The 17,904-nt window shown below is 42.4% G+C and overlaps 1 protein-coding gene across 12 annotated transcripts in view; it reads right to left on the bottom strand.

Moving 5' to 3' along the window:
- The window catches only part of DIXDC1 (DIX domain containing 1), an 87,085-nt gene that overhangs the window by 30,910 nt on the left and 38,271 nt on the right, over positions 1–17,904 (bottom strand). For all 12 annotated transcript variants that reach the window (XR_014542094.1, XR_014542095.1, XR_014542096.1 and 9 more), the window contains 2 exons: positions 13,117–13,375; positions 12,110–12,217 (listed from right to left, as the gene is read on the bottom strand). Coding sequence is in view for 9 of the 12 variants with exons in the window: in XM_083588603.1 (XP_083444729.1) it covers positions 12,110–12,217; positions 13,117–13,375 (367 nt within the window). In the remaining 3 variants the exon portion in view is untranslated. The remainder of the gene's footprint in view (positions 1–12,109; positions 12,218–13,116; positions 13,376–17,904) is intronic.

Genomic DNA, 17,904 nt, shown 5'->3' with positions numbered 1-17,904 from the left:
TGGCGGTCTCTTTAACCGACCCCCAATAGAGACATATAACAGAATTGGGAATCAAGACAAGAAAAACTCTGAGGGGACAGAGATAAGAAGCAACCGCGGACACTCTTGCTAGGACGTCGATTATAAAAAGTCGGTAACCAACTTTTATTAAAGACATTGGAGACACACGAAGAAACTTCATAAGAACTTTATAACCTTAACTTTATAACTTTATAAGAGGGCGGTGCAAAAGACGCTGAAAGACAGATAATTGTCTAAAGCACTCTAATTACCCTCCCCCACTTTAGCCGACCAAAGTGGTTTATTGTTTAGTACTTATTGGTTGCTTCCCCCCCCAAGGTTTCCTCACCCCACCTCCATTTGCTTTTCATTGGTTATAGTTATACCTGACTCTTGACTCCTTCTGCCATCATTACCCCCTCTGTAACCTTACATACCTATTCTACCCTTAACCCACTTCCACCTCCCCCCCGCCTCTCATAATATTAAGAACTGACTCACCTCCTTAATACCCCAAAAAGGAATATTTACTGAGGTACTTGGTTAAGTCCTCAGGGGTCTACACTTACTGTGGTATTTGGTTAAGTTGTTAAGCGTTGGTAAACTTGGAGGGACAATTGGTAGAGGTCTGGGAAAATTATATAGAGACTCCCTAGTGGCACTAGAAGGAACGTTAACCTTTAAATTAATCGGAATATTTAATTGATATAATTATCAGAGATTGTAGGTCAGAATTGGCTTTTGTATCTGGAAGTGTACTGGAACTTTGTCCTTCTTTTGGTCCCTCCTTTGTGTAATTTAGTCCAAGGTCAACTATTGGTTAGCAGCGGAAGGCGATACGCACAACTCCCTGGAGAGAAGGGAAGAAGCGTTACAGACCGTAAACCCCGGGCTACATATCTCGGATTACATATCCGGTTTAACTGGTCTAACCAGCTGGGCTAGACGGAAAGGTCCCAAGACGTGGGAGCAAGGAGATTGTGAGCCCCTAAGGGGAGAGAACGCAACACTAGAAGAACATAACAGGGAATTAGGAAAAATGCAGGGGAAGAACGGGAAAAGGGGAGGAGGAGGAACACCAGGTGAAAGAAAAGCATCCAGACAGGAAGAAATCAAAGATTTAGATTACTTGTGGTTAAAAATTAAAGAGGAACTCAAACAGAACGAAAGTCATATAGAAAACAAATTAGAAGAAATGCAAGAGACGATAGATAAGAGAATAGAGGGAGCAATAGGGGAGCTCTCGAATAAAATCCAAGAACTAGCGCTTAAAACTAAGACAGTTGAGGAGACTAACAAAAAAATTCAAAAAGACCTGAGGGAACAGAAAAAGGAGACGGAAAAAGTGAGGGGAGAGATGAGAGAGTTGAATAAGGCACAGGAACAGATTTGGGACAATATCGCGATGACAGAAATGCGACAGAGACAACTACAATTAAAATTTAGAGGAATAGGAGAAGAAACGAGAGAGAACATTAAGGAGAGAATAATTAAGGAACTAGCAAGGTGGTTAGAGATGAATGAAGAGGAAGTCGCTTGTACGATTGAAAATGCCTTCAGGATTAAAATGAGAACATACCAGAACAGGGCTAGCAAACCCCTTGGGGACTGCCTAGTAGTGTTTAACTCAATAGGAATGAGAAATTTGATACTCAAAACGAGTTATCATAAAAAATTAATAATAGGCAGCAGACCAATTATTGTCCTTAAGGAAATTCCGGTCAGACTGTTGCGCAAAAGAGAGGGATATAGACAAATAACAGGCGCCCTGAGAAGAAACAATATACAGTTTAGATGGGAATTTCCCGAAGGGATTGCTTTTTTCTTCAAGGACAAGAGATTTAAACTGACAAGTATATCAGAAGTAGAAAAGTTCCTGAGAAGATACGAGAAAGAGCTTGGTAAGATGGAGGATAGAGTATCAAATAGAAAGGGTGACGGAGATGGAGGGACGTGGGGGGAGGAGAGGGAGGAGGGTAGAGAGGGGGGAGAAGAAGTAGAGGAGGAGGAGGGCGCAGAGGAAGAGGAGGGGACAGAAGAAGCGGAAAAAACAGGGAACTGATAGTTAGATATAAATCGGCGTCCAATTTTAACAATGTCTTTAACCTTTCTATCTTGGAATGTTAACGGTTTGAATGAAAAATCAAAAAGGAATAAAATAGAGAAAGTTTTGAGGAATAAAAAATGTGACGTGGTTTGCTGTCAAGAAACCCATGTAGCTAAAAAACACAAACATATATTGGTCAACAAAAAGTTGGGAATGGAGTTTATTAATTCGGATGTAAATAAAAAAAGAGGGTTGGTGATCTACACCAAAGAGAAATTGGATCCTAAAATAATCTGCAAAGATGAGGAGGGGAGGATTTTGGGGATTCAAATCACCCATCAAGGGGAAAAATTTAATGTTGTAACAATCTATGCCCCTAATACAAACCAAACGGTGTTCTTCAAAAAATTGGAACAAATATTATTAGAATTAGAAAACCATAAACTAATTTTATTAGGAGACTTAAATGGAGTCCCTGAACCCGAGATAGACAGAAGTGAGAAAATAAGGAAACGGAAGCAAGGGAAGCTCCCAAAAACCTTTAATGACCTCCAAGAAAATTTGGATCTGACTGACATTTGGAGGTTTAAAAATCCAACAGGAAGACAATTTACGCACTTTTCGGGGCCACACCAAAGCTGGGGAAGAATAGACCAGATTTGGATCTCCAGCGAGCTTACGATAAGATCAGCGAAGTGCGAAATAGAGCCCAGAACGTTCTCAGACCATAACTCAATTCTCCTGGAAATAAAGTGTAAATCACTAGGACCATATAGATGGAGAATGAACGATTATTTAATGGATCAGGATGAGATTATCGATAAAGCAAAGAGCACCTTAAAAGAATATTTTGACCTGAACCTGAATAGGGAAACTAAAATCAATGTTGTCTGGGACGCAAGTAAAGCAGTACTCAGAGGCTTCCTGATCCAGCAGAATAAACATAGAAAGAATACAAGAGAGGCAAAGAAGGAAGAAATAATTAAACAGCTAAAAAACGTAGAAGGGAAGTTGACAAGGAACCCTGGGGATGAGAAGATCAAACAAACCTATAGATTTCTACAAATCCAACATGAAACATTGTTAAATGAAGAAATAGAATGGGGAATAAAAAAGATGAAACAAAAGTATTTTGAGTCGGCAAACAAAACGGGCAAGCTATTGGCATGGCAACTGAGAAAAAGGAAAAAACAAAGTGTGATTAACAAAATTAAATTGGAAGGCCAAATAATAGAAGACCCCAGTGAAATAAAAGCAAAGTTCCTCCAGTTTTATGAAGTCCTATACAAAGGGAAGGAAGATGAAGATATAAATGAGATAGGGAGGTACCTGGATAGGAATGGAGGGGAACAATTGACAGAGGAGGAAAAGGAATTTCTAAACGATCCAATATCGGTGGAAGAGGTCAGGTATGTAATCAGGAATATGAAATCCGGTAAGGCCCCAGGCCCAGACGGTCTTTCTTCAAAATATTATAAGACACTAGAGGAACAACTAGCCCCGATACTATGTAATGTAAGTAATAATATTCTGCAAGGTGGGGAGCCTCCGGATTCGTGGAGAGAGGCGCATATTACAGTAATACCTAAAGCAGACTCGGACAGACTTGACATAAAAAACTACAGGCCAATATCATTGCTTAATAATGATTATAAGATCTTTGCAGGGATAATGGCGAACAGACTAAAGAAATGTTTGAACAAAATAATAAACAAAGACCAAGCCGGATTCCTGCCCGGAAGGCAACTAAAGGATAATGTGAGACATGTAGTTAATATAATCGAATACTTAGAACTTAGGAATGATGTCCCGGCTGCGTTAATCTTCATAGACGCCGAAAAGGCTTTTGATAATGTTTCGTGGAACTTCCTATTAAAAGCGATGGAAAAGATAGGAATAAGAGGGCCATTCCTAGAGGGCATAAGAGCTATCTACACAGATCAAAGGGCAAAACTGATCATCAATAGCAATCTAACAGATTCGTTTACAATAACAAAAGGTACAAGACAGGGGTGTCCGTTATCCCCCCTGTTATTTATCATGGTCCTGGAGGTTATACTGAATAAAATAAGAGAGACGCCTGAAATAAGAGGGATCAAAATTGGCACAAAAGAATATAAACTAAAGGCATACGCCGACGATTTAATAATCTCAGTAGAAGACCCCTTAAAAGGAATAAATGAAGTTATTGAGTTAATGGAGGATTTTGGAAGACTATCCGGGTTCAAACTAAATAAAACTAAAACCAAGATGCTGGTAAAGAATGTAGATGAGAACTCAAAAAATAAGATCGAAGATGAAACAGGGATAAAGATAACAAAAAAGGTTAAATATTTGGGTATTTGGGTATCCCCAAAAAATATAAACCTAGTGGAGGACAATTATAATAGAATCTGGAGGGAGTGCAAAAAAGATCTAGACAGCTGGAATAGATTACAGCTTTCTTGGGAGGGGAGAATGGCTGCCATTAAAATGAATATTCTTCCAAGAATGATATTCCTATTTCAAAATATCCCGGTAGTCAGAGGTACATCAATGTTTAAGGACTGGCAGAAGACCCTGTCAAGATTTATTTGGCAGGGTAAAAGAGCCAGAATTAAATTTAAGCTGCTCACCGACAAAAGGAAAAGAGGGGGGTTTGCGGTCCCGAATCTACAACTATACTATGAGGCTTCGTGCCTCTGCTGGATTAAAGAATGGGTAGTTTTGGATAACACCGACCTGCTTGACCTGGAGGGCTTTAATGCCAGATTTGGGTGGCACGCGTACCTATGGCACGATAAGGGAAGGGTCCATAGGGGTTTTTCAAACCATATAATAAGAGGGGCGCTGTTAGAAGTATGGAATAGATGCAAGAGGATAATAGAAAAAGACACCCCTTGGTGGCTGTCGCCCATAGATATTTTAGCCAATAAAAAATTAAATATGGAAGGCAAAAGATTGACGTACACAGACCTTCTGATAAGTTCCGATAAAGGTTGGAAATTGAGGCCCTATGAAGAGCTAAAAGATAAATTATCGGGGTGGTTACAATACCATCAAATAGGGGCCCTTTGGAATGAACATAAAAAAGTCGGAATGAGTAAGAATAAATCCAAGTATCAACTGGAAATATTAGATGGGAATACAAAACTCTTAACTAAAATGTATAACCAACTATTAGATTGGGACACCATGGATGAGGAGGTTAAAGAGGTTATGATTAAGTGGGCTATAGATTTGGGATATCCCCTAGAATACGAAAGATGGACAAAACTCTGGAACAAAGACATGAAATTTACAGCTTGTGTCGGACTCCGAGAGAACATAGAAAAGATGATGTACCGTTGGTACATCACCCCAACAAAGCTAGCAAAGATGTATAAAACCGGGGATAAGACCTGCTGGAAATGTAGGAAGAAAGAGGGAGACTTCCACCACATGTGGTGGACATGCGAGGAGGTGAAAAAGTTCTGGGGCGCTGTCTATGAGGAACTAAAAAAGATTTTAAAGTACACCTTCCCAAAAAAGCCTGAGGCATTCCTTCTAGGAATGGTGGGGGCTGAAATCAGGAAAGAAGACCAAACCCTGTTTCAGTATGCAACAGTATCCGCTAGGATACTGTTAGCAAAGAAGTGGAAAACACCTAACATCCCAACAATCAGAGAATGGCAAACCAAGTTAACTGAGTACACTGAACTAGCAATAATGACGCAGAAGATCAGGCAGCAGAAAAATACCAAATTTATTAATGAGTGGAACAAATTTTTTGTATATATGGAGACAACTTTAGGGAATATTAAATTCTCAGTAGGCATAATATAAAAACTGTGAGGTAGTGATAACGGGTATTATAGATACTGCTGAAGATATTGTTGAAATACAGCTCGCGCCGTGGTGGTGGGAAGTCAGAGAATGTTATAGACCTAAGTAATGATCCAGTACTTAGATGGTATGGATTTTGAACTTGGTTCTTTTTTCTTTTCTTCGTTTTGTTTTCTTTTCTGCTGCTTCTATGGATGAAATATTTTGTATGTGCTTTTTTTCTTTTTAACTATTGGAATAACAATAAAGTTTATTAAAAAAAAAAAAAAAAAAAAAAAAAAGAAGCATGTTAAGGTGTAACTAATCTGCAGCTACTGAGTCTATGACCTAGATTTAAAGCCAGCACCAATCACCTACATCATCTTTGGAAGCATCATAAATTGCCTTGATGCTGACTTAACTTGAATTCTCCCTCTGAGTGGCTGTGCCTAGCCTGCAGCCATTATCTCCCCTTACCAGCTTGGCAGTTATGCTGCAGTTTAAACATGCATTTTCCATGTCTGTGACAGCTCTGGATTTGGTAAACCAGCACCAGATGCCTTTATCCATGACAGGCTCAACAGCCCACCTCCTTTCACATGGAACAAGTTGTGTATCTGGCACTGCTGGGATGGAGACGCACACAAGGTATGGGAGAGATGGAGAACCACTCTGCAGGGTAGCCTGGATTTGATGTCTCAATCTGGGACACTGGTGTGGGGATATAAACAGCATTTCCATATCTGCTTCTCCCCCCCCACAAAACCCTACAGCACACAGAAACTACTGTTTTCCCCTGCAATAATGGACACAACTCTGAAACATCTCCCTCCTTTTCAACCTCCCCCTTGGGTCCCGCTGCTGAGCTTCACAATGCAGCTTCTGCCCTTTGTCTGTACACAGTTACAAAGCCGGCACACAAATCCACATTTAACGGATGGAGAATATCCCCCATTCTCAAGACATTATGATTGAAATCTAATTACACATCACAGCACAGTCCTGGGTTTAATTAAAAAGCATTTTAGTTCTAGCTTGACATAATCTCCGATCAATTTCCTAGCAGGTTGTCTGTCCTTCTGCCTGCTTCTCAGCCCTACAGGATTAGGAGAACTCTGGGAAATTTGCACACTGGATCAAACCTGTCAAATCTTTGGGGGTCTTCTTTTCTCTTGCAGCTATGCTGGGGATACAGCACCTGCAGGGGGGAGTCAACAAGGCTAAAAAAAAAAGTCTTTGGGAAGTTCACACAGCTTTAACACCATGTCTCAACAGAAAACCCAGTCTGAATTTGGGTTCCCAGTTACAGACTGAGTTTGCCTATAGATCCAATTTAAGGTGTGAAATGGACAGGGTAAAAAGCACCCAGTTTCTATTCATCCACAGCCACAATGTGCCCCTATTACCTGGCCTTTGACACCCAAGATGTGTGTTTTCAAGACCTGCCCTATTCATGTGACTGCAATTTTTTTAAATTGTTTTTAATACTGAAATTTAAATTGTCGTAACCTGCCCTGGAATCTTCTGGTGAATCATCATCATCATCTACTACTACTACTAGGCTCCCAACCAACACTCAGACATGGACTTTGGTGAAAGTCAATAGGAAGGAAGTTCCTGAACTCTGGGGCAGCCACAATAATGCAGTGCTTAGCCCGCCACTATTAACTATGATTACAGTGGTACCTCGGGTTAAGTACTTAATTCGTTCCGGAGGTCTGTACTTAACCTGAAGCACCACTTTAGCTAATGGGGCCTCCTGCTGCTGCCGTGCCGCTGGAGCCCAATTTCTGTTCTTATCCTGAAGCAAAGTTCTTAACCTGAAGCACTATTTCTGGGTTAGCGGAGTGTGTAACCTGAAGCGTATGTAACCCGAGGTACCCCTGTATTAAATGAAACCTCCATGTACAGCAGTTGGTGACTAACCTGTGGTCCTCCTGATGTTGTTGGACTCCCATCAGCCTCAACTAGCACTGTAAATGGTCGGGCATGATGGGATCTGAAGTCCAACAACGTGATGTACAGCAACAGTATACCTCTGAATACCTGAAGCTGGGAACAAACTAACAAGCAGGGAAGGCCATCAGCTTCAAGCCTTGCATGTGAGCCATCCAGGGGAATCTGGCTGGCTGAAAAAGATTGGACTAGAGGATGCTAGTAGCACAAACAAGACAGTTATTGTGGAACACCTCTCCTCCTGTCCTCGTGCACAGATGACACAATAAAGGGGATGCTCTAGTACAGGGGACAGCAAACTTTTTCAGCAGGGGGCCGGTCCACTGCCCCTCAGACCTTGTGGGGGGCTGGACTATATTTGGGGGGGGGAGAATGAATGAATTCCTATGCCCCACAAATAACCCAGAGATGCATTTTAAATAAAAGGGCACATTCTACTCATGTAAAAACACGCTGATTCCCGGACAGTCCGCGGGCCAGATTGAGAAGGCGATTGGGCCGGATCCGGCCCCCGGGCCTTAGTTTGCCTACCCAAGCTCAAGAATACAACAAGATATAAGGAACGAGGCAATTTCTGCCGTGGGTCAGGCCCCACATGAAACCGCCATATTCTGTGTGAAGCATGAACATATTATACACCAAAAGAGCTGGAGAGCTGGGGTGGAATTCCAAGTAACATTCCCAAATAATGGAGTCAGCATATTGCTCGCTTCCAGAATCCTCAGCTCCTGATTACCAGAGTTATGGCAGACTTTAGGTCAGGGAAAGAGAGGGGGGAAATGTTGCCAATTAGAACAGCAGAGGGAACTGCAGGAGGCAAATTGTAATTACCCACCCTGGAATCGGGCCAGGCTCTGTGGGCCAATCACTCTAACTCTTGTGAAATGTGCCATGCAGTTTTTAATGAGATCACATGACCAGGGATTCCATTTACTTCTCTTTCAAAGGGTATTTTTGGTGGCACTGTCTCTCTTTGCCCCATATATCAGAAACCCAGGGACTGGCACAGTTGCTAGGGAAAGGCAAGCATTTTTTCCTGCCTATATCTTCCTGGGCCAAGAGGCATTCCACCTCCATTCCTTACCTTCTCACAAGCTGACACGCATGGGTTGGTGGTAGAATGATACTGCCTTAGGTTAGGGGGATAGAAAGAGCTGTTCTACAGGAAGAGCAGATGTACACCTGTGGGCCTGGTTAGGTGCTATGTTAGCTCCTTCTCTGTTTTGAGTTACAGTCGGCTGCCTTGGAGCATCCTATATAAGGCATCTTATTCTTTCCCTCCAATATGCTTGGGTCCATGGATTGTCAAAAGAAGGACCTCTGTCTCCCAATCAACATAGCCTCCTTTAAAAAAAAATTAAAATGGGGAGGCGCAAGTCATGCATTTCTTGAATTGACAAGAGTTCTGACAAAAGTTGAGAATCCCTGACTCCACCAGACTTTTTGAAATATCTGTATGCATGGGAGGTACACAGACGGGGTCGAAATGATCCATACTATTTTCACTGTGCATAACTGCACACCTCCTAGGATTATTATTATTATTTTAAGCACACCACCGCAATCCAAATCAGTGGGCGTTTTAAATCTGAATGCATGTAAATGAACTGACATGCAAAAATGATGAATGCCTGTTATCCCATCTCCCTTGTCTCCCTTTCCTAAACAGAACGTGAGTGGCAGAAAGCCCAGGAGAACTATGTGCTTTCACTCTTCTATTTAACAACTTGCTTGGCAGCTGCGGGAGGTAATGAAGAACTCCATGCAAGAGGGAGTAAGTGGCGGAGGAGGAACGATCTCTCCACCTCTCTTCCACCTGTCCACTTGGTCTCCTCACTAGCTGCAGAGAAAGGGAAGTGCCATCCCTCCTCCGCCAACCCACATGGTAGAAGGCATTTTTAAATTTTTTTTACAAGCCTCTTACCAGAGTAAGATGCTGCATTTCCGTTACTTGCTGTGGAAAAGAGAGCGCCTTCTCCTCCACGGCCAGCATGGAAACACATTTAAAACACATGGCTCCCTGCCCCCACAAGGAACCCTGAGAACCGTAGCTCTGCGAGGGGTAAGCTAGTTCTCAGGATCATTTGGAGGAAGCCATGTGTTTTAAATGTATGGTGTGCATGTGACCTAGCTCCTTAGGTAGTTAAAAAAAAAAGTGTGCTTGTTACCTTTCTGTGAAATCATTAACAGGCTAGTGTATGTCTTCTCTTTCTATTCTCTGGTGGCCATTATGACCTATACGTTTCTGTGGTGCACAGCTGTCTTGCACGTTTCTTCCCATATTAATGAGAGGGTTGCAAAAAAAAAAAAAAAAAAAGGCAGATCAGGAGAAAATTTTGTTGGTTTCTTGTTGAAGAATGCATATCTGTTTTTAGCAATTGGAATGCTGTAACTAGCTGTATGATTTATTTGTGTATCCAGTTTTAATGTTCCAAGACTATGCTAAATAATTCATCAATTAATTATTTAATCTGGTGTGGGGTCTACACAGAGTCTGTCTGCAACAGACACTCCAGCAAAAGAAGAACAGATTTGATACAAATTCTACCTTTGCAGTAGAAATACCATGGCATGGGACACCCTTTTGAGGATACTGCTTTTCGGGTGAGGAATGCAAAGGTGCAACCACATCTATGTGTAATAGCAGAAGCAACAAAATACACTGTGTGGGTCACATCATGCTGCCCTGATGTGCAGATGACCCCCCGATTTGCATTATTGTGTTCACAGCTGTAGCCCTATAGGCCTGGCAGAGAAACAAGGAATGGATTCTGCTGCCTAAGCTGCAGAGGCACACATGGCACTCGTTTTAGACTTCTTGGTTGGGTCTGAGTAAAAATAAGCCATAATTACAGTCAAGCTCCACTTCCTGCAAGGTCCTTTTCCCAGGGGCCTCCGTCTCAACTACTGCCAAGGCTCAGACCTCAATTAGCTTGTGAGGTTCTCCAACAGCCATGATAGCATGGATTTTTATAGCGTGGTGGAAGTACTTTGCCCTGAGTTTCAGTTCCAAGGGAGAACACCCGCTATGTGGACTGTGGAGAGCTCTTACTTTTCCACCACAGGGGAGTTGTGGGAGGAAGAGGTTTTCCACAAACTAACTACGTGCTGAACTGCACCAAATGTGAAAATCCAGAGGGGTCCATGGGGTCTGAGGATGGAGAAACAAGAGAATGAAAAGCTTGGGGTGATGTCAAGCAATAGATGAGGCATCATGGTAGAAAAAACAGCTGTAAGCCACAGTTCCTTTCAGTCAAAGAAAGTGAGATTTCTTGCTGTCTCTCTGTCTGTCTGTCTCTTTGCAACTGTCTCCACGACTTAAATCAGCTTCACTCTGCCCAACTGGCCCACAAAAGGTCCCTGATACAGGGTATCAGGCTTTCTCCACCATGTCGTCAAAGGTTCCTTCCTTTTCTTGTGTCTCCCACAGAGAGAAGAAAGCCGCTTGTAAGCACCGACATTTTACTGTGCCCTGCAAAATTTTGCACCCAAAGAGAAAATGCATGTAATAGAAATCCGGAGGCAAGCAGAAAAAAGCCCAGTGAGCAGAAAATAGGACGCAAATTGGCAGATGCAGGCAAACTGATTAACACACAACGCTCTGAGTTCAGAAGGTTCGCTTTCTGATTGTGCAATTGTGAGGGTATCAACAGTGACTGAAGAGCAATAGCCATCACAGACAAAGCACTTGGAAGGAATTTTGGGGGGCAATTAAGAGAACATATTTGGGAGGTGGGGAAGGCATTTGGTAGTCTTATGCTAAAATTCTGGGAGAATTGCTAAATTCTAATGAACATGAGCACAGAATCTCTCAATTCTAAATCCAGAGAAACAGTATAAAAGTTAGTGCAATTTAAACAGTGTACTGCTGCTGCTGCTGCTGTGTGTGTGTGTGTGTGTGTGTGTGTAGTATGAAATATTTCCAGCACAAACTGAGGAGGTAAAGGGCAAGGAGCAATATACTTGGGGAATCTGTGCGGCACAGGGCTAAAAGCTATGGGAGAAGGCAAAGAGGTAGACTGTGCATGAAAGCACCACAACATAACTACTCAAACGGTTTGTGTTGGGAATGCTTTTGCTTTAGGGCCTTCAACAAGCAGTGTCTGCTCTTCAATATATACATATTCATGAAGTCTAGATGAAACAAAACTTGAGATTCTAAAGAAGCTAAATTCTGCATCAGACTGAAGATTCCATGTAGCTCACCATGTGCATGGAAAATAGCCTTACTTGTTTTTTGAAAAACCATTACAGGACCAGCTTCTACAAAGGGTAGATTTGGAAAAGCATGGAGATAGGAGCTGCAAGGAGCAAATTTAGTACCTGGAGGAGTGGGACTCTGAAGGCACACTTTGCTGCCCCTCGTATTGCTGTACCAGTGCTCGGACACTCCAGTACGGATGCTCAATCTCTTCATCCAGGCTGCTGTCTCTGAAGATTAAAGACCTCACCATAAGCAAGGAAAAACAGTGTAAAATAACAACAACAACAACAACCCCCCTTGGCTTCAATTTAGGCTAATGAGGCATATTCATAGGATTTGGTTGGCACTGCCTCCTTAATGAAATGATTTTAGAATGTTGTATCATTTTACTGTTGTTAGCCGCTCTGAGCCCGGCTTTGGCTGGGGAGGGGGGATATAAATAAATTATTATTATTATTAATATTATTAATTATTATTTATTATTATTATCCAGATTTTTAAAAGGCACATCACCTAGCATATAATTGGTTTAAAGATGTGCATTTAAAAAAAAAACTGTTGTACCATCAGCTACACAAGACAAAGCAAACTAAACAAATGTTGCAGAAAAATGGCAAAGTGGCAACTGTGGATCCAAAGAGAGAAGTAGATGGGTTAATGGTATGAATGGAAGGGGCCAGGTCTGCAATCCCACCGTCCTGTGGAAATACAAGTCTTTAAGGCTTTTGTTAATCTCTTCTCATCAGCCTACAATCCCAATCGCTCCTTTCATTGGCTCCTGATGTAACATTTTGTCGCCACAAGTGTACCTGCACAATCCATACCAGCATGCTACTAGAAAATGGCAGTTGCAGAATGGTGTCAGCAAAGCATATACCCCCAGGTATCTCAAGAAAGAGAGCCAAGTCACATGCTACAGAAAAAGACAAAAAAAAAAAGCCTTCCCCACCCAAACAAAAACAAGATGATGAGTCAATCCACTCTAGGGAAAACCCCTTATTGATCAATTCTAGATATGTCAATGAGGCAGAAACTTGAATACCAGCAAAACTAATCAAAGGGTGTCTGTTGCAGTTCCAAATAGCTCACATTATCAAAATGAAACTGAACAAGTGAAATGAGTTACCTTTGTCTGTGCCGGAGAACATCACGCCCCAAACGCAAAACATCCTGGCGAACATCTGCCAGGGCAGCCACTGCACCCTGGGCAACAGCAGCAGCTGACTGAGGCCTGTGATTGGCTGATGACAGTCCTGTTCCTGCCGAGTTCTTTCCCATCATGCTCGATGGAGTCTGATTGGCAGCTTTACTTGAGCCAGGTTTAAAATGAGCAGCTAAGGCAAGGATTAACCTCATGATGCATTTCAGGTTCCCATCCACAATGTCTATAAAATACAACCAAACCCAAACAATGAGGTTATTTGCCTGAAACCCAGCATGACTCAGTCTGCTCAATTGTTGCAACCATGTTAGTATATTTATATCCCAACTTTCTTGCACCATGAAAGTCAAGGCAGTGTATATGGGATTCCCAGGCTCCAATCATATCTAGCCTGCTTAGCTTCAGAAAGGTGGCTGCACCATGAGTCTTCAAGTCCATGGCCTTCCTTCCTTATCCACTGGCAGGTGTAGTTCAACTTATACAGGGCCCTGATGCTGTTATGATATGCATTTCTTGCTCCCAAGAGCAATAATGTGGAATGGAGGCATATAGCAAAGCCTCAAGGACCACCTCTCCCCATATGAACCAACCCAGACTCTGTGCAGTGTTAGAAACTGAGTTGTGAAAGCTAGGAGCTAAATGACACCTTAAACCTCGGTTGTGGGTGCACGGAATTATTATTATTTAGGGAAGTTTTTAATATTTAATGCTGTATTGTTTTTAACATTCGACTGGGAGCCGCCCAGAGTGGCTGGGGAAACTCAGGCAGATGGGCGAGGTATAAATAATAAATTATTATTAATTACTATTATTATGTCCAGGCATGCTTTTTTTAATAACAAGAACACAAAGCTGACAATGAATGAACCGCAGCTGAAACATTATGTTCATTTTTCACATGGTTAGTCCTTCCCGTGCCCACCCCCCTAATATTCTTAAGAGGGTCTCTTCTGCAGTCTTCAGAGAGTAGCTGGAAGTGGGGAGGTAGAAAAAGGTCCTCCTTTCCTTCCACTCTGCAGTTTTAATCTGAAATCTTAGGCGCAGTACTGCGCCCAGAGCTCAGAAACTAATTCCCTGTTGCAAAATGCACCTAGAACAATGAGTGTTTTGAACACAAGTGGTCCAGAGTGCAGCAACATGAGAACAAGCTTTTTCTGCAATGGCTCCCCGCTTTTGGAATACTCTCCCCAGTAAGGCTTGCCTGACACCTTCATTGCATATCATTAGGCGCCAGGCAAAAACATTCCTCTTCTCCCAGGCCTCTGGCTAATTAAACAATCTATGGCCTTTTAAACTGGGGGGGGGGGGTGTTTGTTTGTTATTATGCTAAGTATGTGTTTTTATACTGTAAACTGCCCTATGAACCTCAGATGAAAGGCGGTATTTAAATTTGATAAAATAATGAATAAATAAAAATGCATAATAATGTCTGGAAGACCCAGCTGAAGCAGAGAAGGTTTAAGGGAATCCAGCTTGCAGCTGCCACTTTTGGTAGCTACACCCATTAGAACTTTTGAGAATGTAGCTGAATAAGTGACTCAAAAGAAAATCAATTACTGCCACCTACAGATCAGGCCTTTAACTGCATGGCACACTTCCAGGTTTGCTGGATGGGAAACTATCTCATCATAATTATGGGGACACTTTCCAGTAAGCAAGCCCAATTAAGGCCAAACTATACATTCAGAGCTATCACATTTTATTTTTTTTTTTTTTTTAAATAATTTTTATTACGTTTCTTTTCATAATTTTGACAATTCAATACAATACAGAAAAACCCAAATACAAGAAACAATTTTTGATTTTTTTAACAAAAAAGAAAACCATTGGACTTCCCCACACCTTCCAGATCTGCGTTCTTTGTAGTAGCAATATCAGCAATTTGTTACCTTATTTCAAACCTTGTTGGAACTTTCCATTATTATGTACCCATATTCAGTATATTGTATCTTAACTTTGTTACCTTTTAAAATAAACATAAAATGTTTAATTCACATTGACTTCTTTTCTCATTTGTCATTAATTTTACCATTTGCTTAATCATATTTGCTAAAGCGTAACCTTTCCAAAAACATGCACTGTCTTAAAGTTCATACAGCTTATAGTATTTTTGCAAATAGTCTTTAAATTTTTTCCAATCCGCCTCGACTGATTCTTCATCCAAATCTCGGATTCTGCCGGTCATTTCAGCTAGTTCCATATAGTCCATCAACTGCGTCTGCCATTCCTCCAACGTGGGTAAATCTTGTGTCTTCCAATTCTTTGCGATGAGTATTCTTGCTGCTGTGGTAGCATACATAAACAAAGTTCTATCTTTCTTTGACACTTTCTGGTCTACCATGCCCAGCAGGAAGGCCTCTGGTTTCTTGGGAAAGGTATACTTAAATACCTTTTTCAGTTCATTGTAAATCATTTCCCAGAAGGCCTTCACTTTTGGGCAGGTCCACCAGAGATGAAAAAATGTCCCTTCTGCCTCCTTACATTTCCAACATTTGTTATCAGACAGGTGATATATCTTAGCTAGCTTGACTGGGGTCATGTACCACCGGTATAACATTTTCATAATATTTTCTTTCAGGGCACTACATGCCGTGAATTTTATCCCGTTGTTCCATAACCTTTCCCAGTCTTCAAACATAATGTTATGTCCGACATCCTGTGCCCATTTTATCATGGCAGATTTAACTGTCTCATCCTGTGTATTCCACTTAAGCAGCAAGTTGTACATTCTCGATAATACCTTAGTTTTTGGTTCTAACAATTCTGTCTCCAATTTCGATTTTTCCACTTGGAAACCAACTTTTTTATCCAATTTAAAAACCTCTTGAATTTGAGCATAGTGTAACCAATCTCGCACCTTATTTTTTAGTTTATCCTTACTCTGCAGTTTCCAGTTGTCTCCAATTTTTTCGATTATTTCCCAATATTTCGGCCAATAGGCCTCCATATTGGGTCTTTTTCGAGCCTTGGCCTCCACTGGTGATAGCCACCTCGGGGTTTTACTCTCTAATAAGTCCTTATATTTCATCCAGACTGCAAAAATTGATTTTCTGACAATATGATTTTTGAACAGTTTATGAACCTTAACCTTGTCGTACCATAGATATGCATGCCAACCAAAAGCATTATCAAACCCTTCCAGATCCAGGACATCAGTGTTTTCTAACAAAAACCAATCTTTCAACCAGCAGAAGGCTGCAGATTCATAATATAACCTCAAGTCCGGCAGGGCAAACCCTCCTCTTTCTTTCGAGTCAGTTAGTATTTTAAACTTTATTCGAGGCTTTTTGCCCTGCCAGACAAACCCAGATATATCCTTCTGCCATTTTCCAAAACATTCCACTCTGTCCACGATCTGTAGGGTCTGAAACAAAAATAACATTTTCGGCAATACATTCATCTTTATAGCTGCTATTCGACCCAACAAGGAAAGTTTCAATCTTGACCAAATTTCTAAGTCCTTCTTAATTTCCGACCAACATTTTTCATAATTGTCTTTAAATAAGTTCAAATTTTTGGAAGACAAATAGATCCCTAGGTATTTCACCTTTTTAACCACATTTAATTCTGTTTCTCTCTGAAACCCCTCTGTTTCTGTAGATGTCAAGTTTTTGGCCAAAACCTTAGTCTTTTGTTTGTTCAACTTAAATCCTGCAACCCGACCAAACTCATGAATAAGTTCTAAAACTCTTTTTGTACTGGGTTCTGGCTCAGAGCTATCACATTTTATTTTAAGCAGGTGTCTGCCCTGTTCACATATAAAACTGGGAGGGGAGGGGAGTCTACTTCTAACTCAAAAAGAAGCAGCAAAATCTAACCCACAGGTTATCACACGTCCCTGCATAAATTTTAAGCAATGCATTGAAATGGGCAGTTGCAACTACAGTGGTGCCTCGCAAGACGAAATTAATTCGTTCCGCAAGTTTTTTCTTCTTGCGAGTTTTTCGTCTTGCGAAACACGGTTTCCCATAGGAATGCATTGAAAATCAATTAATGCGTTCCTATGGAGACCGCTTGCCAGGCTGGCGGTGCGGAGAAGGGCTTTTCTCCCCACCGCAAGCCTTCAGGACAGGTCCGGGAACAGAGGGGAAGGCGCGCAGCGCTTCTCCTCTGTTCCCGGGGCTTGCGGTGGGAGGAGGGTTTTTCCTCCCCACTGCCAACATTCAGAACAGCATTCTGAATGTTGGCGGTGGGAAGGAAAACCCTCCTCCCACCGCAAGTCTTCAGGACAGCCATCCGAAGGCTGGCGCGGGGAGAAGGTCTCTCCGCCCCACCGCCAGCCTTCGGAGCAGCCTTCCGAAGGCTGGCAGTGGGGCGGAGAGACCTCCTCCCGCCACCAGCCTTCCGAGCAGCCTTCCGAAGGCTGGCGGTGGGGCGGAGAGACCTCCCGCCGCCAGCCTTCTGAGCAGCCTTCCGAAGGCTGGCGGTGGGGCGGAGAGACCTCCTCCCGCCGCCAGCCTTCCGAGCAGCCTTCCGAAGGCTGGTGGTGGGGCGGAGAGACCTCCTCCCGCCGCCAGCCTTCTGAGCAGCCTTCCGAAGGCTAGCGGTGGGGCGGAGAGACCTCCTCCCGCCGCCAGCCTTCCGAGCAGCCTTCCAAAGGCTGGCGGCGGGAGGAGGTCTCTCCGCCCCACCGCCAGCCTTCGGAGGAGGTCCGAGGACAGTGGGGAAGACGCGCTGCGCTTCCCCGCTGTCCTGGAGATTTCCCTATGGGCTTTCGTCTTGCGAAGGAAGCCCATAGGGAAATTCGTTTTG

The sequence above is a fragment of the Podarcis filfolensis genome (genome assembly GCF_964270895.1).
Source record: "Podarcis filfolensis genome assembly, chromosome: 15".
Classification (NCBI taxonomy): Eukaryota; Metazoa; Chordata; class Lepidosauria; order Squamata; family Lacertidae; genus Podarcis; species Podarcis filfolensis.
The sequence above is the reverse complement of the archived record's forward strand: the minus strand, read 5'-3'. Positions and strand labels throughout refer to the sequence as shown.